This window comes from Podarcis vaucheri, assembly GCF_965113315.1.
Source record: "Podarcis vaucheri genome assembly, chromosome: 15".
NCBI lineage: Eukaryota > Metazoa > Chordata > Lepidosauria > Squamata > Lacertidae > Podarcis > Podarcis vaucheri.
Genome location: NC_138753.1, coordinates 29,803,530 through 29,828,908, shown reverse-complemented (window position 1 = coordinate 29,828,908; position 25,379 = coordinate 29,803,530). Strand labels below are relative to the sequence as shown.

General features: G+C 50.5%; 1 protein-coding gene across 1 annotated transcript; it reads left to right on the top strand.

Moving 5' to 3' along the window:
• Positions 1-1,042: 1,042 nt before the first annotated feature.
• Positions 1,043-25,311, top strand: BACE1 (beta-secretase 1). Its single transcript, XM_082200500.1, has 9 exons — positions 1,043-1,411; positions 9,330-9,418; positions 11,978-12,194; positions 13,700-13,837; positions 15,240-15,374; positions 16,586-16,687; positions 18,032-18,181; positions 19,841-20,012; positions 20,550-25,311. The coding sequence occupies exons 1-9, from the start codon at positions 1,151-1,153 to the stop codon at positions 20,789-20,791; spliced, it is 1,506 nt and encodes a 501-aa protein (XP_082056626.1). The 5' UTR covers positions 1,043-1,150; the 3' UTR covers positions 20,792-25,311.
• Positions 25,312-25,379: the final 68 nt, after the last annotated feature.

Here is a 25,379-nt window from a genome sequence, read left to right as displayed (position 1 = left end):
GGCCAGGAGCCCTGCCTGCCCTTGTGTGGCCCCTCCCTCGACAACCCCACTGTCTGCTCTTCTGTAGCCGGGCTTTCCCACTGTGGCTCTCTTGCAAGGACTTCCTTGACCTCTTGGGCCTAACCCCAACCCTGCCACACAATATAGGCAATGGGGGCCACCCAAGAGCTCTGAAGAGGCAGTCCCCAGGAGCTGCTGAGGCTCACCAAGAAAGGGCAGCCATTCGCCTGCCCTCTTTGGTGCCAAAACAACAACACTTGGTCCGCCTTGGTTCGTGCCAGCAGTGCCAACTTGAATACAAAATTGAGGGTGCCCAGGTAAGCCCCACCCCGCATAATCGACCACAAGACACGGCACCTGCACACCACTTGAATGGCCACTTGCTAGGGGCCAAGGGGTCTTTGGCCCTCCCATAAAATATTTGAGGGGGCTGCCTCCCTAAGTTGATGGGCATTGCCATTCAAATGGTGTGCGTGTACGTGATTGATTATGCAGGACGGGGTTTAGTGCCCCCTAATATTTTGTTCAGGTTGGCACCCCTGATGCCCATCAACTTTTTTGGGGGGAGTGGTCTGTCGGGCGCCGTCTAATATTTTATGGAGGGGCACTTCGGCTCCTCTAGCTCGCGCTGTGCGCCGCGGGCCCCGGCCTCCCTCCGGCCAGGAGGCGTCCTCCGGAGAGCCAGGCCGAGAGAAGATGCTCCTTGCCCTGGGCATCAGCCGGGCCGCCGCGCAGAGGAGGAGGAGGCGGCGCTACGAAGCTCCCGGCAGGCGCGCCTTCCGAGGAAGCCGCCGCTGCCGCCTGCGCAGAAGGAGCCGCCCGGCCCGCCCGTGGACTACAACTCCCAGCGAGCTCCGGCAGAAGGAAAAGCCTTTGCCTCGGATAGCTGCTGCCGCCGCCGCCCAGGCTCGAGCGCCGAGCCCTCCCAGCTGCTGCGCTGGAGCCGGCCCGCGGCGCCGAGCAACAGGAGCCTCTGCATCTCGCCTAGGCCGGCGGCGCCCCATGCAGCTGCAGCTCCCGCCGCCGCCGGGCCGCTGGGAAGTAGCCTGGTCCGCCTCGCCGCTGCCCGCTCCCCGTCCTCCTCCCTCCTCGTCTTCCTCCTCCTCCTCCCCCCCGCGCGGCCTTCGAGCAGGAGCCGGCGGAGCTGAGCATGGCTCGGGCGCTGCTGGGGCTGCTGCTGTGCTTGGGCTCCGGGGTGGCGCGAGGCCCCGTCCAGGCGCCCGTCGGGCTCCGGCTGCCCTTGCGGAGCGCGCCCATCCAGTCGCGGGAGCCGCGCTCGGCCGACGAGCAGGACGAGCCTCGCCCCGGCAGCGGCGGCGGCGGCGTCTTCGCCGACATGCTGGACAACCTGCGAGGCAAGTCCGGGCAGGGCTACTACGTGGAGATGACGGTGGGGAGCCCCCCGCAGAAGGTGAGCCGCCGTCGGGCCACGAGCTTGGCGCCCGCTGACCCCCGTGTGCTGGTGGGTGGGCGGGCGGGCAGCGAGGGGCATCCGGCCAGGCCAGCGCCCTTCCCCATGCTGGAGTGGGGTGGGGTCCCTAAGGAGACGGCATGGCTGTAGATCAGGGTTTCCAAAACTTGGGTCTCCAGCTGTTTTTGGACTACAACTCCCATCATCCCTAGCTAGCCGGACCAGTGGTCAGGGATGATGGGAATGGTAGTCCAAAAACAGCTGGAGACCCAAGTTCGGGAAACCGTGCTCTAGATGCTTTCAGAATGTTTCCTATCCAAGGCCAGTGATCCCCCCCTCTGAAGAAAGTCCGTGGGTAGCAGGTGGGGACGGGGCTGTGTGGGGGAGAGAGTAAGTGTGTGTGATGCTTGGGTGGGGCGGGGGCTCCCCAAGGCCACCTGGCTAATGCAGGGCAGAGAGATCAACCTTGCAGCCTGTACTTTTTAGCTCACAGCTCTGACTCTTATCCCCCAGCCCCGGATTTTCAGCTGGGCTTCTGGTGGGGCACTTTGCAGGTGATTTCCAGGAGCTGGACCCTCAGAAGATCCAAAGTACCTGGGGGAGGAGAGACTGAAGGGGCTGCTGCAAGGATGAAAGGGGAAAGTTGGGTGTTGTGTACTGCCTGCAGAGAGAGACAGATCACTTGCCTCCTTTCGCCCTTCATGGCCGGGAGGGCAAGATGGCAAGGGAGGACGTCTTCTCTGAGTCCTACCTGAATCCTTTCAAAACACTTTTTTAAAAGGAGGAGATGGATGAAAGGTATTCAGACATGGTCTGTCACTGAAATCGGGTCTCACTATGTCTAACCAGATGGCACAACTAGTGACCATCCCTGTTCTCTCGTGCGGCCAGCCCCATTGTGTCCTTAGCTGACATCCAGCATCCTTTCCAGTGCAAAGCAAAGCAGTCCTTGTCGGTGGAGCTGTTTCTGCTGGCTCCTCAGCAGCTTTATTTGGGGTCCCCCCAGGGAACAGACTGGGGGAAGGGCTTTCGGAAGAGGTGCAGCCATTGATAAAAGTGAGCAAAGCGTGGAAATAGTTTGTTTCCTCTGGGATACAGGAGCATTTCTTCTCCACTGGTGAAAAAAGGCTGTGCTTATCTGGAGCTGCTTCTCTTTAGCAGCTTTGAAAACGAGAAGCTGCCGTAGAGAGCGACTGGTTGGGTGGGTGAGGAAGAGAGCTGGCTTAGAACGTGTGCGTGGGGGGAGCAGTGGCGTTTTTGTCATGTATGAAGACACAAAATTTCACAGGGATCCCTCTGTGCAGCTGGGTTGCCTGCTTCTACGCAAGCAGGCGGATGTACCTGGGCATTTGTTGAGCCTTAAGCCGCAGCTTAGCCGTGCGACTTATTTTTAGCGCTGGGGCTTGGCCTGAAATATTGCGGGGCAGTGGCAATAGCCTCTGAGGATGTGCAGAACGCGTTTCCAGCACCTTTGCTTCTTTCCAAACTGACCCATGGTGTGCTCCACATCATGGGTGAGGGGGCTCTCTGTGCCCTTCCACTGACATGCTAACTTTTCACCGCTGGGGCCATGAAACCCCTCACCCCTTTACCTCGCCTTGCCAAGCGGGTTTGCTCAGAGCTGCCTGATTCCAGGAAGCCTTCCACAGCTCCCCAAGCCTCCTCTACCGGCTGCCTCTTCAGCTCTCTGGCCGTGGGCCAAGTAAGCCTGAGATGCCAGCAACATATGGTGCTTTCAGTGGAATTAAAGGTTCCTTATATAAAGCGTGCATGTGTGTGAAAGCAAGTGGGAAAAGTACAAGCCTATATGTGTGCGTGAGTAAGTGGTACCAGGTGTGCATATTATGAGCACATTTGTTTTCTTAGGCCCACAGTGTCAAAATTCAGGCTAGCGAATTAAACCTCTCTGCAAAGCTGAGCCTCCAAAGCCAGAGCAAACACTGGCATTGCTTCCCCAAAGTGCTTGTATTCGGACTTTGAAGAGGCTCTAGACTGACAATGCGGTGCCACAAGCTACAGGGTACAAACTCTAACAGAGATTACGAACTCAAACTCATAAAGATATGTATAACAATAATTCGTTACAGGATAAGAGTTTATGAGTAGAGATAAGTTCATGTTAGTCCATAGTCAGATTCGGCGTGGAGGTCTTAGTTTCAATCGTTGAGCAGAAGTCAGAAGTCAATTGTGGATCAGAAACCAGGACAGGGCTCTGTTTCAATGTATTCACCTTCATCAGCTAATTGTTAAAGGGTCGTGTAAGTTTGAAGACTATCGGATAAATATATCCTGTTATTTTCTACGTTTCTCAGAGATAACAACTACGTGTGGGTAGATCAATGTGTATCTTGAGCTTTTCTGTGCATTTACACTTTGATCTACCCACACATAATTATTGTGTTATACATATCTTTATGAGTTTGAGTTTGTAATCTCTGTTAGAGTTTGTAATCTCTATTTGAGTTTGTAATCCTTGTCAGAATACATACTTTTGAATGGATTAGTTTTTGTTACAATTGACTATTGATTTGCAAGTAGGGACTACTCCCACTATTGAAACTTACATTGGCTTGAGTTCTTGGTGTCCTTTTTTCTTGGTATATTTAATAACTAGAACTCCAACTTATTTAACAAGCTACAGGGTGTCATGTCTGTGTGGATGAGGGGAAATGTGAGTTTGCAAGGGGTTTGGTGGGCAGCCTTTGTCTGACTGCAAGTGAGTGTAGTTTGTGAACGCTGAGCAGTGCCAGGATTTGTGGGGGTGTGGCTTGAGCAAAGCATCCTCAGTGGTGACCCCAGGTGTGGGTGAGTGTGCAAACTGTTGGCCTTTTCGGGTGCCAGCTGCAAAGCGAGATTGGCAGGGCTGGTGGGACATTGGGTTGGGGAGCTGACCTTGCTGTCTTCTGGAACAAAGGCTGTTATCATCTCCCTCTGGGACCAATTGCCAGGCCGTAGAGCCCTGTCAAGGTGGGGCTTGAGCCACTGGGTGGAAAAACAAACTCTGCTTGGGGTGTGTGTGGGGAAGAGTCACATTGACTCACTTGGCTTTGCTTCCTCCAGTCTAAAAGGGTGTTGTGCTACCCAGAGTCACTGCAGGCTCGTTTTGTTATAAGCTCCATTCTATTCAGTTGGACTTACTCCTGTGCAGGGTGTATTGGTCTCGCACCCTTAAATGCCTTATGCTGAACTCTTCCCATTCAGGCAAAGAGATGGTAGCACCAGAAGCAGAGAGCAGACTCTGTTTCCCTCCAAGATTGCTTTGAGTGAGTGCACAAGCCAGCCCCATTCATTGACATCTGTTAATTTAGTTAAACTTACGGGGTTGGAGCCAACGACGTCCTGTTCAGAGTAGACCCAACTAAACCCAACTGGCCATAAATTAGCCATGCCCATTAACTTTGATGGGCCTCCTCTGTGTAGGGCTGGCATTGGTGAAAACCCTACGGAAGCTTGACTTTGTCTGTTGCCTGGATGGTGAGTATTCAAAGGAGGCAGGTGACAGCCTTCAAAAAATTATCAAAGGGAGCAAGAGGTTGTGCTTTGTGTACACATGTGCATTGTGGTTTGCTGATTAGTGCAAAAGCAGTAAGTCCTTTCCTGGCACACTCTCGGTGGGGGATTAGGAGAAGACGGAGCTCTTGTGAGGTCAGGATTAAGGCTGCCCAGCAGCAAGACCTGGCAAGGCTCTCTATTGCCCCCTCTCTGTTTAGGCCCCACCCGGCTGCTCACTGAGAGATTTTGCAGCAGGACCCAAGAGGAGGTTGGTATGGCCGCTCTGATACACTTCCGCCATTGGTGTGTGTGTTTATTGCCCAGGTTTGCAGCTGAACAGAGGGAGTTCAATTACTGCCAGCAAACCCAGTGGCGGCTTGCGGCTATGTCCTCTGGGATGCAGGGAAGAGGCTGTTCTGGTGCAGTGCATAACTGTTTCTGCTGTCCTGGGCAAAAACAGCGGGTAGGCTTCTGTTCTCCACACTCTTAGCTACTAACAAGAAGTGCCTGGGTTTTCACATGCAACCGCATGTAGAGAAAGTTAGATGGCAGGTCCCCAAAGGCAGGGAAAGGATGAAGGAGACCTCTAGGCACAGAATTGGGCTTTTATTGAGCCCAACCTTTTCCCAAATTGAATCCTTCTTCCAGGGCACTCTTAGGCACAACCATTTTCAGTCTCAAGTTTACAGAGGAATTTTGCAATGCATTCTGAAAACCGGGGACTGAAATTGGCTTCCCCTAAGAACACCATTGAAATATTCTTGGCTCCCACCTTTCCTTATAAAATAAGTTAACATGATAAGAACAAAATAGCAGCACAAAACTCTTTTTTTTTTGGGGGGGTGTATCTTCCTGAACCGCTTTGCTAATGATCCAATCATTTTGTTGTTTTCCTTTTCAATTTAGTTCTCTCTGTTGATGTGCAACCCATGTGGACTTAGGCCGGTGCACACCTGGCTGCAGTGACTTTACCACTTGCAGATAGGCCTGTTGCAGCAAATCACTGTGTTAGTGGTAACAAAAAGATTAGGATTAGGCCAGTGGATTAGGCCAGTGGCCCTTTGAGGCCAATGTCCTGTTCTCATAGTGGACAACCAGAAGCTATGGGAGGGCTGCAAGCAGAACAAGTAGACTCTCCCTCTGGTGGTTTTCTGCAACTGCTGATCAGAAGAATTACTGCCTCTGACCATAACCCAAAAGCTCTGTCTGAACCAATGGTCTGCTTAGGAGGTTCTTGTTTGTTTTTGCTTCGGATTTTTTTTTCTTTTGGTCTTGGCCTCTGAGGTCCAAGGGTGGGGAACTACCACTCCTATCATCCACGACCATGCTTGCTGCGCTGATGGGAATTGTAGTTCAGCAACATCTGGTGGGCCAGAGGTTCTCTACTCTTGCTGAGGTGCTGCTGCTGCTGCACACTTGGTGCTAAAGGTCGCTGCTTGTCATTTGGGGTTGTCTCGAGTTCTAGATCAGCCCTGCGAGTTGCTGACCTATCAAAGCATCTTCTTACTCCGCCAGGTAGTCACCGACATTTAAGAGTCTTGCCTATAAGAAACCAGTAGGGGTATTCAGGAGGCAGAGGTGAATATATAAGGGGAATCCCTCTGTCAAGTGCTGGTAATAAAATGCAGGAGGTGCCAAGCCAAATGCTCTGTGCTGTATAAATGTTTAAGGATGCTTTGGGCATCCTGCATCTTTGTGCAGCTGAGCCACAGAATCCTCATAGCCTAGAGAAGCCTGATGCTGTGTACTAATGGCTGCTGATGGACCTTTTAAGTGAGCCATATGGAACGGAATGATGATGAATTTTGGTGAAAAGCTGTATAAATATAGAAGAATCCTATGTGAACGATCCAGGAGAGGGAGCCAACAAGTATCTGGCATCCTGCTTGTGATCTCATTGTGATTAGGCACACATGCCTTCCTTCCCAGAAATGTGGAGAGAGCAGAAGCTACAAATGCCTTTGCCTGGTCTGACATTTGCAGGCAGTGACTTGAGGTCTTGCAGCCTGCCTCTGTGCTGACCTCTTGCCTCCACGGCAAGCTTTCTTCCCTGCTCCATTTGGGGCTGCTTAAGACAAGCAAGGCTAGGGGGGGACTGTTGCTTTTTTGGTGGCCTTTAACTGGGGAGAAATTCCTCCCCAAGCTGCTGGGCTCAAGCCTGCGTGGACACTGTGCTCTCCCATCTATGGCCTGTCTTGCTGCATGGCTATCCAGGCAGGAGAGTTGGGGCTTTTCTTTCCAAAGATGTGCTTACTGAGTTTTCAAAAACAGCAACAAACAAGCAAACAAACAAACAAACAAACAAACAAGACAGACAATTAATAATAATAATAATTTTTTATTTATACCCCACCCTTCCCGGTTCAGAAAACCAGGCTCAGGGCGGCTAACAACAAATTTAAAACACTTAGTTGATGCAACAAAATAGCATAAAATACAGTATAAAATGGGAATAACAATAAATTCAGAATTCAAAATCATTTTAGGGGGGAAATCCATCCAATAAGCATTAGATGATCACCAGAGCTAGCTGGCTAAATTAGTCCTATTTGGGCCAGCGAGGAGACCAGGGGAAAATTAGCTGTGGGATCCCAGAGCGGGTAATCTTCATAAAAAGGGGAGGGGGAGGAAGGAAGGGGAATAAAAGATCAGGCTAAGTTCAAATTGAAAGCCAGGTGGAATAGCTCTGTCTTACAGGCCCTGCGGAAGGAAGTTAAATCCTGCAGAGCCCTGGTCTCATGGGTCAGAGCATTCTACCAGGTCGGAGCCATCACTGAGAAGGCCCTGGCCCTCGTGGAGGATAATCCGACTTCCTTAGGGCCTGGGACCTCTAAAGTATGATTATTCATGGACCTTAAGGTCCTCTGCGGGGCATACCATTAAGAAACAAAAACTGCATGGAGCACATTATTGCAGTCGGGATAAAATTTTGCAGGCATCCTAATGAAATAGATTCTGCAAAGCAATGTTTTGGAGGAATCGCATATCAATACCGTAGCCTTTCCACATGGACGCATGTGCCGTTGGGGGTCTATTCAGCACACTGTTCTTATTTATAAAGCATATCTCAAGGAGTGGCTCCACACCCATCATTCTACCCGGACACTGAGGCCTAGCGCCGAGTGCCTTCTGGCGGTTTCCTCACTGCGAGAAGCCAAGTTACAGGGAACCAGGCAGAGGGCCTTCTTGGTAGTGGCGCCCTCCCTGTGAAATGCCCTCCCACCAGATGTCAAAGAGAACAACAACTACCAGACTTTTAGAAGACATCTGAATGCAGCCCTGTTTAGGGAAGCTTTTAGTGTTTGATGTATTGCAGTATTTTAATGTTTTTTGGGAAGCCGCCCAGAGTGGCTGGGGAAGCCCAGCCAGATGGGCGGGGTATAAATAATAAATAAATTATTATTATTATTATTATTATTAATATTATTATTATTATTATTATTATATGAACAGTGAGCATACAACAGTGAAGTAGTCTTGTTTCATAACCCCTCTTTGAATTCTCCTATGAGTGGCCCAGACCCTCTCCAAGCACCCATCCCTGGAGGGTATTTGTGCCTTAGTGCATGGGGGTGTCCCCTCCTTTCTTGGAGCGTAAAAAGCAGGTGTGGGAAACATCTGTGCTCTCCCCCCAGCTGTTGCTGCACTGCACCTCCCATTAGCCCTAGTGTTGTGCAAGTCTAACAACATCTGGGCAGGTTCTTCACTCCTAGTGTAAAGGACAGTGTTCCTGTGCTGTTTCAGACAGCAGCGCTTCAAATTGTTCCGCGTTTGACCCCACAAGGTTAGCAAGCTATCTGTCTTTCTGCTGCGCCCCTTGTGCAAAGGGTTAGGCCGCGTAGCGATTGGGGGAGGCAGGCTCCTTCCAGCCTCAGCGCCACCACCTTGGGGTTTGGCAGCCCTGACCTTCCTCAGCTGACATGGAAACTGATACACCTGCAGCTTGCTGCTGATGCTGACGCTTCTTCCGAGACAGGCTAAACCACACAGAGGAGCTGCTGCTGCTTCTGTCGCTGCAGACCAAGGGCAGGGGGTGAACCCTTTGGCTTAAAGACATGTGCACAGAGACGTTTTCCTTGGGGGAACTTGCCTTCCACTCCTGGACCTTGGAACTTTTAACAGGCTGCTGCCCAAAGCGACAGAACATTTGCATCTTGATGCCAAGCTTGGCCTCTCTGTGCCCAATTTAGATCCTTTCTGCCTGAGGTAGAGACCTGTGTAGTTCAGAAGGCTGCATGTGCCCAATGCTAACAGAAGCCAGCCTCGTTTAAGAGACGTGGTGCTGCATTATGCACCCTGGAGCTATTATATTCTGGGCCGTGGGTGGGTCAGGCACAAGCTCATTGTCCCGGACAGGATGTTGCCGTGCACATTTGGGCTGCTCTGCTTGAATCGCACTGACCTTTCTCCATTTCTCTTCCCCCAGCTGAATATCTTGGTGGACACAGGGAGCAGTAACTTTGCTGTGGGTGCAGCGCCTCATCCTTTCCTCAGGCGGTACTACCGGCGCCAGCTGTGAGTATACAGGGGAGCTGTGGGGCCGGGCAGGACAAGGCAGCTCTGAGCTTGCAAGGAAACCGCTCCTCTCCTCTCTTCTGTCCTGCCAGCCTCTTTCGCCAGGGGGGTGTTTAGCCCCTAATTTGCTTGAGGGGCTTTTGCTTTTGCAAGCGCCAGCCATAATCCCTATGCCCCTTTGCCCCATCTGTCTCTGGTCTTCTGAAAACACTTTTTCTTTTCAATTTTTTTTATTGGTTTTCACAACATTATAAACAAACAAACACATAAGACAAACAAACATGAAGCATAGCCTTATTGAAAATTACACTTGTTAACATTGTTAAGTGACTTCCTCACTTCCCCTTGGTTGAATTTCACTGCATATCCTTTTAACGGTTTTCCAAATCACAGTTCTTATAAAATGTAACTTAAACATTAACATCCTTAAATCCTCACATTATGAAATCAAACATATTAATTCGACACTTAACATAAAAAAATCCTGAGCCAATTAAGCATCTGCAAGCTGTTTTCAGTTAATTTAACTTAACATATTTAACTAGGTAATCATTAAATTTAATCCACTCTTCCTGATATTATTCCTCCTTCTGGTCACGGACTCTTCCAGTTAGGTCGGCTAGCTCCGAAAAATCCCATCATCTTCATCTGCCATTCTTCTATCGTTGGTAAGGTCTTCTGAAAACACTTGACCATCTGGCCACAGGCTGGCAGTGCCAGGGTGACACCAGCACACAGATCAGGGCTAAATGGCTTCTTTCTGTGCCGTGGGGGAAGAAATGCTGAGCTACTGTCTGGCCCTCGAGCTGCTGCTGGAGGGCACAATGGACAATAGCAGGCTGATTCCCTTCCGCCTTGGTCTGCTCACTGCCTCCTCGCCTTGCGTGGCCGAGTGGGGAGAGCCAGCCAGCCTCCGTTCAGAGCCAAGGCGCTGATGGGGGAGTCAGCCCAAAGCCGGCCGGGAATGGACTGGGTGCTATGGACATGCCTCAGGGCGATCTGCTCCTCTTGCTACTGAGATGTGAGCAGAGAAGATGGGCAGGTGCACACCATTGATGTGATGTCCCCCCCCCCACACACACATAGGCACCACATCTGCCAAGAGCGCTTTCTGAATTACAGTGGTACCTCGGGTTAAGGACTTAATTCGTTCTGGAGGTCCGTTCTTTTCTTTTCTTTTTAAAATAGTTTTTATTAAGAATTTCAACATAACAAATTATCAAAAACATATCATCTTCATCCCCCCATTTCCCCCCTCCCCAAGAAAAACCCTTCCTCCCCTCCCCCCACAAGACTTCCCTCAGCTCCTCTCTCTGGTTTTTCAACACATATTATTCTCTGCATGTTACAAAATGGTAAAAATCCTGTCTATCTATTATGTTAACAATAATAAATTTGTGTATGTTTATTCAAAACCTGCCAAGGAGTCCAATTCATTTTGTTGTTTTTTCCACATAATTTGTAAAAAAGTTCCCATGGCTCTCCAAATCAACACAGACTGTGGAAACTTCACACTGGACTTCAAGCATCTGGCATTGTGTGCCTCCCCATTCTTCCTCCAGACTCTGGGTCCTTGGTTTCCAAATGAGATGCAAAAGCTGCTCTCATCAGAAAAGAGATTTGGGGAGCCATGTCATCAGCTGGTGTTGGTCCACTGTGCTTCATTAAGTCCAGGGTCAACACAGCCATCTCCCAGGAGATTTTGGAGCACTTCATGCTTCCTTCCGCAGATGAGCTTTATGGGGATGCTGATTTCTTTTTCCAGCAGAACTTTGTCACCTGCCCACACTGCCAAAAGTACCAAAACCTGGTTCAATGCCCACGGGATTACTGTGCTTGATTGGCCAGCAAACTTGCCTGACCTGAACCCCATAGAGAATCTATGGGGCATTGCCAAGAGACAGATGAGAGACATGAGACCGAGCAATGGAGAAGAGCTGGAGGCTGCTATTGAAGCATCCTGGTCTTCCATAACACCTCAGCAGTGCCACGGGCTGATAGCATCCATTGCACACCGCATTGAGGCAGTAATTGATGCAAAAGGGGCCCAAACCAAGTACTGAGTACATATGCATGCTTCTACTTCTCAGGGGTCCAATATTGCTCTATTTGCAGTCCTTGTTTTGCTGATTTCTTTTAATATTCAAATTTTCTGAGATTGTTAATTTGGGGTTTTCATCAGCTGCACGCCATAATCATCACAATTATAACAAATAAAAGCTTGACATATCTTGCTTTGCATGTCACGAGTCTATCTCATATATTAGTTTCACCTTTTAAGTTGAATTACTGAAATAAATGAACTTTTCCACGATATTCTAGTTTTCTGAGTTTCACCTGTAGTCCAGCAGTTTGGCTTGCCATTCTTCCCTAGTTGGGACTGTTGGTTCTTTGCATCTTTTGGTTAGTAGCATCCTTGCAGCTGTTGTCGCGTATATAAACAGTCTTCCCTGGTCTTTCCTTGAGTTTTTGAGGCTGCCTCATGCAGGTAGTTCCCTCAACATGCCACCTACCTGTGTTCTCACTGCCTCATAACCTCCCCCTGTGTGTCTCTTGCAGCTCTGGTACGTACCGGGACTTGCGGAAAGGAGTCTACGTGCCGTACACGCAGGGCAAGTGGGAAGGGGAGCTTGGCACTGACCTGGTGACCATCCCCCATGGCCCAAACGTCACAGTCCGCGCCAACATTGCTGCCATCACTGAGTCAGACAAGTTTTTCATCAACGGGTCCAACTGGGAAGGGATCCTGGGCCTGGCGTATGCAGAGATTGCCCGGGTGAGCTTGGAATCAGTGTGGGCACCTCTGAAGAAATGTACCCCTTGCCACTGTGGAAACTGTATAATGTTAAGGGGGGTGTCCCCAAACTCTTCCAGCACAAATCACAACTGCAGTGTAAAACAACAACATCATCTCCCAATGGAAATGTGTTGGGCAGTTAAAATTTATTAAAATTCCCTACAGTTTTCCAGTTTAGAGGCTTACCTGTTTTTGTTTGTTTGTTTTACTCTTGGAAGCTATAATGCAGCCACAGAAGCAGCATAGGATAACCCTCCTTTAACCCCCTTGCCCTGGCTCCTGGAAGGCCCAAAGGGGCTTAGGGGGGCAATCCTGTTGCTCTTAAAACTGAGCTCCCCTTAGAGGGCATTGCCCTCTTGAATGCCACCTGCAGAACACTCTCCTTGCATTTGTCCTCTGGCAGGTCTCTGTTAGACCTTAAGCACTTTACATAATATAATATAATAATAATCATTTATACCCCGCCCATCTGGCTGGGCTTCCCCAGCCACCCTGGGCGTCTTTCAACAAAATATTAAAATACAGTAATACATTCAACGTTAAAAGCTTCTCTAAACAGGGCTGCCTTCAGATGTCTTCTAAAAGTCTGGGGATTGTTTTTCTCTTTGACATCTGGTGGGAGGGTGTTCCACAGGGCTGGTGCCACTACCAAGAAGGCCCTTTGCCTGGTTCCCTGTAACTTGGCTTCTTGCAGCGAGGGAACTGCCAGAAGGCCCTTGGTGCTGGACCTCGGTGTCCAGGTTGAACAATGGGGGTGGAGACGCTCCTTCAGATATACTGGACCAAGGCTGTTTAGGGCTTTAAAGGTCAGCACCAACACTTTGAATTGTGCCCGGAAACGTACTGTGAGCCAATGTAGGTCTTTCAAGACCGGTGTGGTCTCGGCGGCCGCTCCAAGTCATTAGTCTAGCTGCCGCATTCTGGATTAGTTGTAGTTTCCGGGTCACCTTCAAAGGTAGCCCCACGTAGAGCGCATTGCAGTAGTCCAAGTGAGAGATTTTGCTAAACCTGACCATCTAGCCACCCTGGATCTCCAGTCTCCAGAGAGCAGGCCTTTGCACCTTTGCCAGGGAGCAATGTGGAAGCTGCCCAGAATGAAATGCGCAGTCTCGTCCTGAGTTTGGCGAGCTTGTTGCTCTTCTGGAGTCATCCGACTCCTTTCATCAGCCCTGACCATTGGTCATGCTGGCTGGGGCCAGTGGTAGTTTGGGTTGGTAGGCCCTAGATGTTCCTCATTCCCAAGGAGCATAGCTCAGTTGGTAGAGCAGGAGACTCTCAATCTCAGGGCTGTGGATTCGAACTCCACGTTGGGCAAAAACTCCACATTGTTGCAGTCCATCCCCCTCTCCTTGATATTCTAGCATCCAAGCCTCCAAAGCCCAGCAGGGCCTACCTGTGAGCCTGAAGCCCAGGGCTAGCTCACAGCCTACTTGCTTCCTCCCTGCTCACTGATGCTGAGTCCCTCCTCCCTCCCTTTTCTGCAGCCTGATGACACCTTGGAGCCTTTCTTTGACTCGCTGGTGAAGCAAACCCAGGTCCCCAACCTCTTCTCCCTGCAGCTGTGTGGCGCCGGCTTCCCGCCCAACGTCTCGGATGCCCTGGCTTCTGTGGGGGGCAGCATGGTGAGTGAGGGGCGCTGGGGTAAGAAAGGTCTCTTTTTCCTCCTTTTAGTTGGATCCCCAGACCTGTTCCCAGTCTTGAAACAGCTACATAATAAAGAGGTTGAGAGCACCTCTGGGCATCTGCAGAGTGCCTTACCCTCACCATTAAGCAATCACAGCCCAGCTATGTTGAGGTTCAGGCAGGAGGGCTCTCCTGTTTTGGGGGTGAGTATGTGGAAGGCCAGGGGCATGGGTGGTGCTGTGGGTTAAAACCACAGAGCCTAGGACTTGCCGATCAGAAGGTCGGCGGTTCGAATCCCCGCGACGGGGTGAGCTCCCATTGCTCGGTCCCTGCTCCTGCCAACCTAGCAGTTTGAAACACGAACTGGAAGTAGATAAATAGGTACCACTCTGGCTGGAAGGTAAACGGCGTTTCCATGTGCTGCTCTGGTTCACCGGAAGCAGCTTAGTCATGCTGGCCACATGACCCAGAAGCTGTATGCTGGCTCCCTCGGCCAATAAAGCGAGATGAGCGCTACAGCCCCAGAGTCGGCCACAACTGGACCTAATGGTCAGGGGTCCCTTTACCTTTATGTGGAAGGCCAGCGTTCTAATTTTATTTTATTTATTTTATTTTATTTGTACCCTGCCCTCCCCTGCCAAGACTGGGCTCAGGGCGGCTAACATCAGGTATAAAAACAATTGATTAAAATACAACTTAAAAACAAGATTAAAATACTACTTAAAATGCAGCCTCATTTCAGTGGAAGCCCAGATCAAAAACTGTTTGGGGGAGAAAACGTCAAATCTTCACCAAGGCCAACTATCCAGACTGGTCCTACGTGGGCCAGAAAAGCCAGGGAAGTCCCCAAATAGGTGTTCCATCACAGAAGAAAAAGGAAAGAGGGGGAGGTGATCAGGCTGGTTCCAAGCCAAAGGCCAGGTGGAACAACTCTGTCTTACAGGCCCTGCGGAAAGAAATCAGATCCCGCAGGGTCCTGGTCTCATGAGACAGAGCATTCCACCAGGCCGGAGCCAGTGTTGAAAAGGCCCTGGCCCTGGTTGAGGCTAATCTGACTTCCTTAGGGCCCGAGACCTCTAGGTTGTTGCTATTTATGGACCTTAAGGTCCTCTGCAGGGCATACCAGGAGAGGCGGCCCCGTAGGTACAAGGGTCCTGAGGAGAAGAGTGTGTCAAAGCACGCACAGAGTGTCCTCTCCTCTCAATCTCCTCTCCTCTTTGTCCCATTTACACTTGGCCTGGACTGGAGATTCCAGGCAGCTCTGAGCCTCCAGCAGCCCAGGCAGGAAGTTTGCTGGTGCTTTGAGGAGCGGTGAAGAGGGGAGGGGAACGGGGCACCCACCACCCTCCTCTCAGCCCCTTCCTCTTAATGCCATTTCCTGCCACACTTCTGTCCCTGCAGATCATTGGAGGCATCGACCCGTCCCTCTACGTGGGCAGCATCTGGTACACCCCGATTCGGAAAGAATGGTACTACGAGGTCATCATTGTCAGGATAGAGATCAACGGGCAGGACCTGCAGATGGACTGCAAGGAGGTGAGAGGGAGCCAGGGATGCTGTGGTGCAGGGTGGATAAAAATCAAAGTTTTTAATTTAAAAAATCGGAATTTTTTTATTTGAATTGGATTTTTAAAATAAAATGCCTTTGCAGGAAAAATCTTTCTAAAGATAGTTTTCTTTTCTTTTTTTCGTTTAAATTTTATTAACATATAAAACACATACATATACATTTACACAATACACAACACACTACCTTATTTTCATAACATAAAACATACCTACATTACTCTATATGATACCTACCTATGCTGTGCATATCAACATACCTACACACCTACCCCACACAGACACCCCCCAAGTGACTAAGATAGTTTTCTATTAAAGTTACATTATAGTCCAAAGGCTATTCATCAGGAAATAAGGATTTGTTTAAGTTTTTCATGTGTGCTAAAACTCAGTCTTAAGGTTGTTTTTTAAAAAATTGTTTAACCACATCAGTTAACAAACATGGATACATGTGCTATAATTTTTAGTTAATTGTTTTAATTGTTATTAAGGAAATGGTTGTTTTTATCCTTCCAATAAAGTACAGCAGAAAAGTTGTCCAAATATAAACAGTTAACTTGTTAAACCTCACAATAATTTCACAATGATCTGTCTATGTATTTCTAATAGTATAACCAAATTTTTGATGTAACTGTAAAAACTACTCTGAAAATGTATTCTTCCAAAAACGAAACCTTGATCTGGTTGTAAATATTAAGATTGTACCAGCAAGAATGAGTCATTTCGGGGGGGGGGGGAATTAAATCAAGTCTTACTGACTAGTGATTTAAATCAATTTGATATAAAATCAAATCCACCCTACTGTAGTGTCTGCAGAGGAGCCACCTGAGCAGTGTCCACCAATGAGATGCCTTGGTTTGGAGGTGGAGGCAGGGCCTAGGAACACCTTTTGGTACTGAGGACTGGACCTTGCCCTTGCTCCTCTGCCCAGGTGCTTGCCACAGACTAACACCGCTTGCCTCCCGCTCCTCAGATTTGGGATCAGGTTGTGCTCAGCCTGGCCATAGCAGGGGAACTCCAGTTCAGAAACCCCCCACCCAACCCATTCAGGTTCCAGTATGAGTCAGCTTCTGTCTCCCACTGCCAGGGCTGGTTTGGAGCTGGTGTGCATGAGCTTGGGAAAGTGAGGGAAGAGGGGAATTGGTGTTTTGGAGCCTGAACGCCTTTGCCTTTCCCCACAGTACAACTATGACAAGAGCATCGTGGACAGCGGCACCACCAACCTCCGCCTCCCCAAGAAAGTCTTTGAGGCAGCAGTGAAGTCCATAAAGACAGCTTCCTCGGTGAGAAATGCACTGGGGGTGGGGTGGGATCAGCAAAGGGAAAAGAGCACCTCCTGGTCTGCCTATCGGCGGGCCCTGCAGAGAGTGAGGTGTGCCCAGCTCTGTGTTCGAATCCTGAACCAAGGGCTCTGGGACCAGAACAATTCAGATTCTGCAATGGAGCATACCGTATTTTTCACTCTATAAGACGCACTTCCCCCCTCCTAAAAAGTAAGGGGAAATGTGTGTGCATCTTACGGAGCGAATGCAGGTGGGAGGCTCTGCTCAGCGCTCCCTTTAAAGAGCACGCGTGGAGCGTGGAGCTCTTGGGGGAAAAGCCCCCAAGAGCCGCACACATACTCCGCGCGCTCTTTAAAGGAGGAGCCTACTGGCTGGCCTGGCTTCTGGCTTAGCCGCTCAGCCTCTCCCGGGCAGGGGATGAAGGCTCCCCTTGCGCAGGAGAGGCTATGCGCGGCTATCTCATAAGCCAGGACAGCAAGCAGGATCGCTGCGCAGTGATCCCGCTTGCTGTCCTGGTTTCTGGGATTCAGAATTTGTTTTTTCTCCTTTTCCTCTTAAATAATAATAATAATAATAATAATAATAATAATAATTAATTTATTTATACCCCGCCCATCTGGCTGGGCTTCCCCAGCCACTCTGGGCGGCTTCCAAAAGAATATTAAAATACCATAATACATCAAACATTAAAAGCTTCCCGAAACAGGGCTGCCTTCAGATGTCTTCTAAAAGTCTGGTAGTTGTTGTTCTCTTTGACATCTGGTGGGAGGGCGTTCCACAGGGAGGGCGCCACTACCGAGAAGGCCCTCTGCCTGGTTCCCTGTAACTTGGCTTCTCGCAGTGAGGGAACTGCCAGAAGGCACTCGGTGCTGGACCTCAGTGTCCGGGTAGAACGATGGGGGTGGAGACGCTCCTTCAGATATACTGGACCAAGGCCGTCTTCCAAAAACTAGGTGCGTCTTATGGTCTGGTGCGTCTTATAGAGCGAAAAATACGGTATATATTGTGAAAAATGAATTGGTTAGCGTAACTGGGCCTCCTCTGGGGGGGGGGGTGTGTTGCAATGCATGGAAATGGTAAAACCCATTCCTGGTACCGTTTCTCCACCCCACCTCTGAAAAGTGAGCCAGCATCTCTGTGCTAGATGTTCTAGCACAAAGCATCATTATTCCCTGGGGTGGAGGTGGAGAGTCAGAAACCTGGAGCTGCTTCATCTTTGTTAATCTGAGGAATGGAGGAAAAGCAAAAAAAAGCAGCAGCCTCCCCACCCTGATTCTCCTCCGCCAAAATCTGGTGTGGCTTGTCCTGGTGCCAAGAAGACCCCCTTCCCTCCCTCTTCAACAGACAGAGAAGTTCCCCGATGGCTTCTGGCTGGGGGAGCAGCTGGTTTGCTGGCAAGTGGGCACCACCCCCTGGCACATCTTCCCGGTCATCTCTCTCTACCTGATGGGCGAGACCACCAACCAGTCTTTCCGGATCAGCATCCTGCCACAGGTAGGTGCCACGACTGCACGTGTGCTTTGGGGAGTGTGAATAGAACCTGAGGTGAGGCATTGCGTCTGGCTCTCAGGAGAAGTTCTTGCAGCTTGGAGGGGCCAGGAGTTCTCTCCACCGCCCCCTTTTTTAATAGAATTGTATTAGAGGTTTTTAACATATTAAGCCATGAAATCCAAACTCTTTTTATAGAAAGATAAGAAAGGTCAATGCACCAAAAGAAAAGAATACTATCGAAAAAGGAAAATATAAAATACAGTAGTGATGATCCTCATCAAACACAATTGTATATATCTACGTATAGCTATCTGTCACTATTTTATCTCAGTCTTCCATCCACATACAGTGGAACTTTGGTTCTCAAACTTCATCCGTTCTGGGAGCCTGTTCGACTCCCGAAACCATTTGAAAACCAAGGTGCGGCTTCTGATTGGCTGCAGGAGCTTTCTGCACTCAAGCAGAAGTCATGTCAGATGTTCAGCTTCCAAAAAACATTCAAAAACCGGGACACTTACTTCTGAGTTTTCGGCGTTCGGGAGCCAAAACGTACGAGTAGTACCAAGGGACTCAAGAACCAAGGCACAACAGTACTGTGAGTTGAATTCTCCAGTCTCTCCACCTGGGAGGTCTCGAGGGGCTTGGAGTTTTCTAGGGAGTGAAGAGGAAGATGGACTGGAGAGAGAAATCTCAAATTAACACCAGCCTTTTGGATTTGGGCACCATGCTTGGCAGCATCTGGGTTAGAGCTAAACCAAAATGCTAACGGATTCAGCTGTGGGCTGGAATTTGGGTGTTGGGAGATTAGGATCTGTTTAAAAGTCCACTCACCCTGCTGGGAATTGGGGGTCTTCTTCAACTATCAAAATTCATCATTTCCCATTCTTCTTAAAGGCACTTTAAAACAATAGCGCAGCATAGTCTAAAAACACTCGCTGGTCTGGGCTGAAACGGTTTAAAAACTATTCCAGCCCTCCGTAAAGTGGTGCCGAAATTACTTTTTTTCTTTAAAGGGGAGCCTGCCAGAGCTACCAGGTACTGCAATTTTGTTTTGTTTTTAATACAAAGACTAGGTCGGCGTTTCCCAAACTTGGGTCTCCAGCTGTTGTTGGACTACAACTCCCATCATTCCTAGCTAGCAGGACCCAGTGGTTAGGGATGATGGGATTTGTAGTCCAAAAACAACTGGAGGCCCATGTTTGGGAAACCATGGACTACATCAACACGTTGCTGACATTGCAGTGGAAGGTGGTTTTAAATGTGGCGCTAGAAACGCTGGATGCAAAGACAGCTGCGCAGAAGACCAAAGCGGTCTGGAAAATGCAGCTGAGCTTTCGGAAGGGTGATTTGGCTGAAACTCAAATCACAAATTCAAAATTTTGAAGCAAAAATAGCAGAGCAATTATGCAGCTTAGCTCTGGCTAGTGTTTCCTGATGAGCAGGGAGGAAACAAACTGTGCTCAGTTTGATAGCAAATGGCAGCTGGCCTCAGTCTTAGCCCTTGTGAGAAAACAAGAGTGCCTTTGAGCATGGGTAGAGTGCTTTCCTCATCTCATTGGGCAACCCTGACACCCCTGAGTCTACATGGCAGGATATTCTCATTTGGGGAAGGAAGGTAGTATTTCTGTGCCCCGGCTTACCAAAAGCCTCTCCCTCTTTCAGCAATACCTGCGGCCTGTCGAGGACGTGGCCACGTCTCAGGATGAATGCTACAAGTTTGCCATCTCCCAGTCGTCCACGGGCACCGTCATGGGCGCTGTCATCATGGAGGGCTTCTACGTGGTCTTTGACCGGGCTCGCAAGCGCATCGGCTTTGCAGTCAGTGCCTGCCATGGTAAGTGTAAGGTGTCAGGAGGGGCTGACTGCAGAAGGGGCAGACAGACGGGCAGCCCCTTCCAGTGGGCAGAGCTGGGTGCCACTCACCTGCGCAGTTGCCTCAGGCACACCATTGCTTATGCATCTCATAGAACCATGGAACTGTAGCGTTGGAAGGGACCCTGAGGGCCATCTAGTCCAACCCCCTGCAATGCAGGAATCTCAACTAAAGCAGCCATGACATGCCTAAAGAGCACGCCCACTTGCCGCAGCCAATCATCAGCAGACCTGGCTTCAGCAACCAATCACACGCCCAATCGCCGCTGCAAATCTCCTGCTGGCTGCTGCCACAAATCGCTATCCCCTCGGCTATCCGTGTATAAGACGACCCACAGTTTTTGCCTATTATTTCTGAGGAAATAATATCATCTTATACACAGAAAATACGGTACTTACTTGGGATCGAACCTGGGGCCTTCTGCATGTGAATTGTCTTGTCTTACCACTGCTGTCCTGTGTTCATTATCCTCTGTTTCCTCTGCTCCCCTGGCTTCAGTGCACGACGAGTTCCGCACGGCCGCAGTGGACGGCCCTTTCCTTCACTCCAACATGGAGGACTGTGGCTACAACATACCCCAGACGGACGAATCCACGCTGATGACCATCGCCTACGTCATGGCGGCCATCTGCGCCCTCTTCATGCTCCCTCTCTGCCTCATGGTGTCCCAGTGGCGCTGCCTGCGCTGCCTGCGCCGGGGCCACGATGACTTTGCCGACGACATCTCCTTGCTCAAGTGAGCGCTCTTGCCTCCCCACCCTCAGGCCTGTGCCGGCAGCCAGGGGGCACAGCTGCCGGGAGCCACAAACTCCTCCCACCCCCTTCCACCTCTGCCGTGTGCGGGTCTGCAGCTGCCTCAGGGCCACCTGCGAGCGGGGGACTGGCTGCCTGCACCGAAAGCGGCAGAAGACGCGCAACCTTTTCCTCCCTCCTGCCGTGGTTTGTGGGATGGCAGCTTACGGAGGCCCTACTCTTCCTCTTGCTGCCCGCCTGGTGGGCGAGAGAGGCCTACTGTCACCGTGCAAGGAAGAGAAGCAGGAACCCTGGTGAGGCCTGGTTGCTCAGCTCAGGAGGGGCCCAGAGCTATTTCCCACCTCAGGGCTTCATGTCTGTTTCCCCCGTTTTGCTCGTGTTGTGACGATGGGACTATTCACGAGGTCTCACGACCTGGAAGGGTTTGCCGGAAAGGGCAGCGGGGATGGATGGACCCCAAAGTGTTGCTTCTGTGTAGCGCCGATGAGAGTGGCTGTCATTTCTTAAAGGGTTTGTGTGCGTGTCTCTCTACAAAATATATATATAGAGATATATATAAATATATGTAACTTATACAATGGTAAACTGAAGGAGGGGGAATCTGTCCCCACCCCACTCAGGGAGCATTTGGGCTCCTTCTCGGCCCTTCACTGGCCGCACTTCTTTCAAGGAACCCCCCCCCCCGATAGGTTCTGGGGGCAAGGCCAGCTGCGACACACAGGTGTCCATCTCAAGGTGAAGGAGGGTTCCATTTTGTTAACCGTGCAAAGTGGAGCGAGTGGACGGGCCTTGATGGTCCCTTTTTAATCCCAGGCATCCAAAAGGCTTTCAGGAGTCTAAAAGAGTTTTGCAGCCATTGATGAGAAGGAGCAGCTGCCTTTTTCCTCTTCAAGGCTGTCTAGCTGCCTTTCCTAGCTGCTTCCCTGGAGAAGCGCTTTCTCTTCAAGGAGCCTCTCTTGATGGGCATCTCACTCCTCCTTGTTCCTTGCCTCCTTCATGAGCAGGACTCTGGGGTGGCAGAACTCAGTGGAGTTCTGCCCATCGTGGGGAGTCAGCCCTCTTTATGTACCAGGGCTGATGGGAATAGTTGTCCACCTGGAGGGCACCAATCGGGGGTGGATGGTTTTATGCAGACATCCATCACACCTGGAGCCATGTGTGACTCCCTTGGGTTTAGCAAGCCTCCAGGGGACTCATCACCCCCATATCCACCCTGCCCCCCTTTTTCCAGTTCCATCCTTCAGTGTTTTCCTTGTGGCTTCTTCTTCATTGTTAAGTCCTGCTGGTTGGGCAATGGTAGCTGTGGAGGTGCAGTGAACCAGATCTGGGGCCAGCTGGAGGGTGCTGTGCTCCCCTCTCTTGGGGGCTCCAAACTCTTACTCTGCAAGGAAACAGGAAACAGGACCACCCCTTCCCTGTTACAGTCTGAACATGGTCCAGGAGTCTGGGCTGCCTGTTGCCACAGATATTTAGAGCTCATTTCATCATTGCCTGCTGAGCATCCTTTGGCAACTGCTGATAGCCAGGTGCTGCTTCTGCAGCCGCCGTTGTCACCTGAGCATCACTGAACCTAGGAAGCTGCATTCTGCCAAGGGAGGCTACTGGTCTATCTAGCCCCGTATCATCCAACATGAGCCTCCCCCAAGGTGGTGCCCTTGGACTACAACTCCCATTAGCCCCAGCTGTGTGATCCTGGGAGAAGGGAGCATAGCTGTGCTTGGCTGGGAAGGATGGAGGTTGTAGTCAAAAACACCAGGCAAGTGCCGGCCTTGAGAGAGGCTGTTCTGCCCCTGGCTGGCAGCAGTTCAGGCAGGGGTCTCTCCTTGCTTTACCTGGAGAGGTTGAGGATGGAACTTTGGACCAGTGGCCTGGAGGCAGCTGCTCAGGTGCCTGGCTTGCCTGCCTCGCAATTGGATGGATGCAGCAGGCAGCCTGGCTATGACTTTCTTCCCAGAAAGAGAGCAGGCAGGAGGCCAGGCTTTCCTTCAGGAAATCTGGCCCTGCATCACGTCCCCATAGGAATTACCCTTCTCCCACTCCCACATCATTTGTTTGGTGGTAGATGTCCCACCAGGAGAGATGCCTCTGCCTAGGACAAATGGCTGTGCCATGCCCTCGTTGCTGGCTGGGTAGAGCAGAAGCTTTGGGGGAGGCTGACATGGAGCAGCCAACCTCCCAACTCTGCCCTGCCTGGGCTCGCAGTGGTATGAAGGAGTTGGGGCACATTCCTCCTGCAAGGATGTCCAGCAGGCTTCCTGGAGTCTCTGTTGGGACGGGTTGGTGCTGCTGCTTACTCTTTCTGGGGGTGTGCATTCAGGGGTCCACGCCTTTGCCTGCCACACTGGCAAGAGGCAGCTAGCAAGGAATTGCCCCAGCTCCAGGAAAGACAGCACTTGGCGGTCAGCTGCTGCTCACCCACCAAAGCCATAGACGGGGAGGCTGCCTCTGCCTGGCATTGCTCGGAAGAGACAAACTTCTGCCACTGAAGTGTGTGTGTGTGTGTTGCTCAGTTGATCCGAAGGTTGCAAGAGGTTTTATCCCTTCCCCTTCCAACGACATGTCCATTGTTTTTCAAATACATGTATGTGTGTGTGTGTCTGTGTATATATATATGTTGGCTGTTCTTGAAATCGTTATTTTCCAAAAAACCTTTTTGCATAGTTGCAGGGCTATTTCCGCAGTGTGGACGGAGGTAGCTGCCTTCTGCTTGCTAGAATGCCAGATGCCATCTGCTTGTACAATATTCTGTAAATATTTGTAATACTGGCTCCCAAATCCTCCCAGTTTTATCTCAAATGGAAGTGGAGGAGAAAGGAGCTAAGTGACCCTTTTTATTTTTGTAAATGTCTGGTTCCTTTTAAACACTTGTTTGCTAAGGCTTAATGGACAGGTGGTGGGAGGCCGGGTGGATGGGGGGGGGGAAGGATAGCTCTGGGATGGATAAATGCACTTTATGGACTGTACCAAGCTTCAAGTGGTGCTGAGGGGGGTTCTCTCTCTCTCTCCTCCCATTCCCTGGAATGGTCTGGCTTATGGGAGTGAAGCACTTGTTGGCCATCAACACCACTGAAGCAGTTTGCAAAGCTTGCTTTCAAATAATGACCTCAGTGGTGTGATGGCAGAAGGCCCTCTCTCCTGTCCTGCCCCCCCTCCAAGCACAGCAATGGCCCCAGCCAAGCACCTTACACCCACACCCACCCAGTGCTCAGTACCATTTTATAAGCATCAGGACAGATCAGGTCATTTTCAAACACAGGCAAGCTGGGAAAGAAGAGCAACGCAGATGCCACTCAAAGCTTTTTGCTGAAGACTTGGGGAGGGGAGGGTCCAACTTTTTGTGCACATCTGGTCTGGTCCTTATGGCCCACCAGCACTTTGACCCACAGCTTTCAAACTCTGGGGGAGCGCGCGCGCGCGCACGCACACACACACACACACACACCACACACTGTGATGGAGAAGGCCTTCTAAGTGATAGAACCCCAGCTTCCACCATGGCCAGTAGCTTCACCATTCCCCCACCCTACAGCATTTTTTGCCCTTGCAGCAGAATTAAAGCACCACTGCCTCTCCCCAGGCTAGCAAAGCAGATCTGAAGTGGCCCAGGAGCATGGCCCAAGGGGTGTGTGTGCACACCTGTGCAGTTCTGCTTACTTCCCAAGCTGGCTTTGGAAGGTGAGCAAAAGGCTTTGTCATGGCCACGGTAGGGGAGAGTCCCATTCTACATATCTCAGAAACGGGGGGCAGATTTGTGTTTACTGAAGGCAGAGTAAGGTAAGGTGGTGGCATCCCGTTTGGAAGTTTGAGAAACACCGCCTTAAACAAACTTTGCTCTTTGACGTTCATGCTCAGCCACGCATTGTGGGACCCACTTAATTTTTTACTTTCTCTTCGTATGGTGCGGGACGGTTGTGGTGACCTGCCTTGGATGAGGTGATGGCAGAGTACTAGGTTCTGACATAGCTGATTCTAAGATCATGGTAGGGAAGCATCAGCCTCTGTACCCCAACCCCTAGGCGACAGGGGCCACCAACTCCCAGCCCCTGACTTGAGCCTCTTGCATGGTGACAACCCCTCTCGATTTGGTAAACAGCACGAGAGGCTCCCAGCCACATAGGACTCTGGGGGCTCCCTAGCAAACACTGCCTTAATCAGCTGCTACAGGGACTTCAAGGCAGCTTGAAAAGGGGAGGAAGGAAGCACTGCGAAGTGGGGAGGCCCAACAACTGCCAGTTTGCACATGTTGCTGCTCGTTGCAGCCAAGGCCAGAGAGGAGCAGCAGGGTCCTTTGCCCACTCCCCACAGCTTTCCCGAAGAGCAACACAACCAGGATCCTGGAGGCAGAACCAGAAAAGCAGGAGAGAGTGTAAAATGAGGGGTTTGGGATAGGCGCCACCTGAGATTCCAGCACTGTACTCCCCCCATCCCATGTCTCTGTCAGAAACATGAATGTTTAACATGGTAAATTATTGCATTAAAGAGAGAAGAAAAAAAGTCTCCCCCCCCCTCTTTTGCTTCAAGCCCCATTATTTCTGGTGTGGCAGAGAGGCAGCAAAGGAAGACAGAAGGTGGGGA

What these genes read in the sequence shown, in the direction of transcription:
- BACE1 (XM_082200500.1), top strand. Translation starts at nt 1,151, where the DNA reads ATGGCTCGGGCGCTGCTGGGGCTGCTGCTGTGCTTGGGCTCCGGGGTG. An exon ending in CGGTACTACCGGCGCCAGCT is followed by an intron (nt 9,419 to 11,977) that starts GTGAGTATACAG and finishes TGTCTCTTGCAG; the next exon opens with CTCTGGTACGTACCGGGACT. An exon ending in TGCAGATGGACTGCAAGGAG is followed by an intron (nt 15,375 to 16,585) that starts GTGAGAGGGAGC and finishes CTTTCCCCACAG; the next exon opens with TACAACTATGACAAGAGCAT.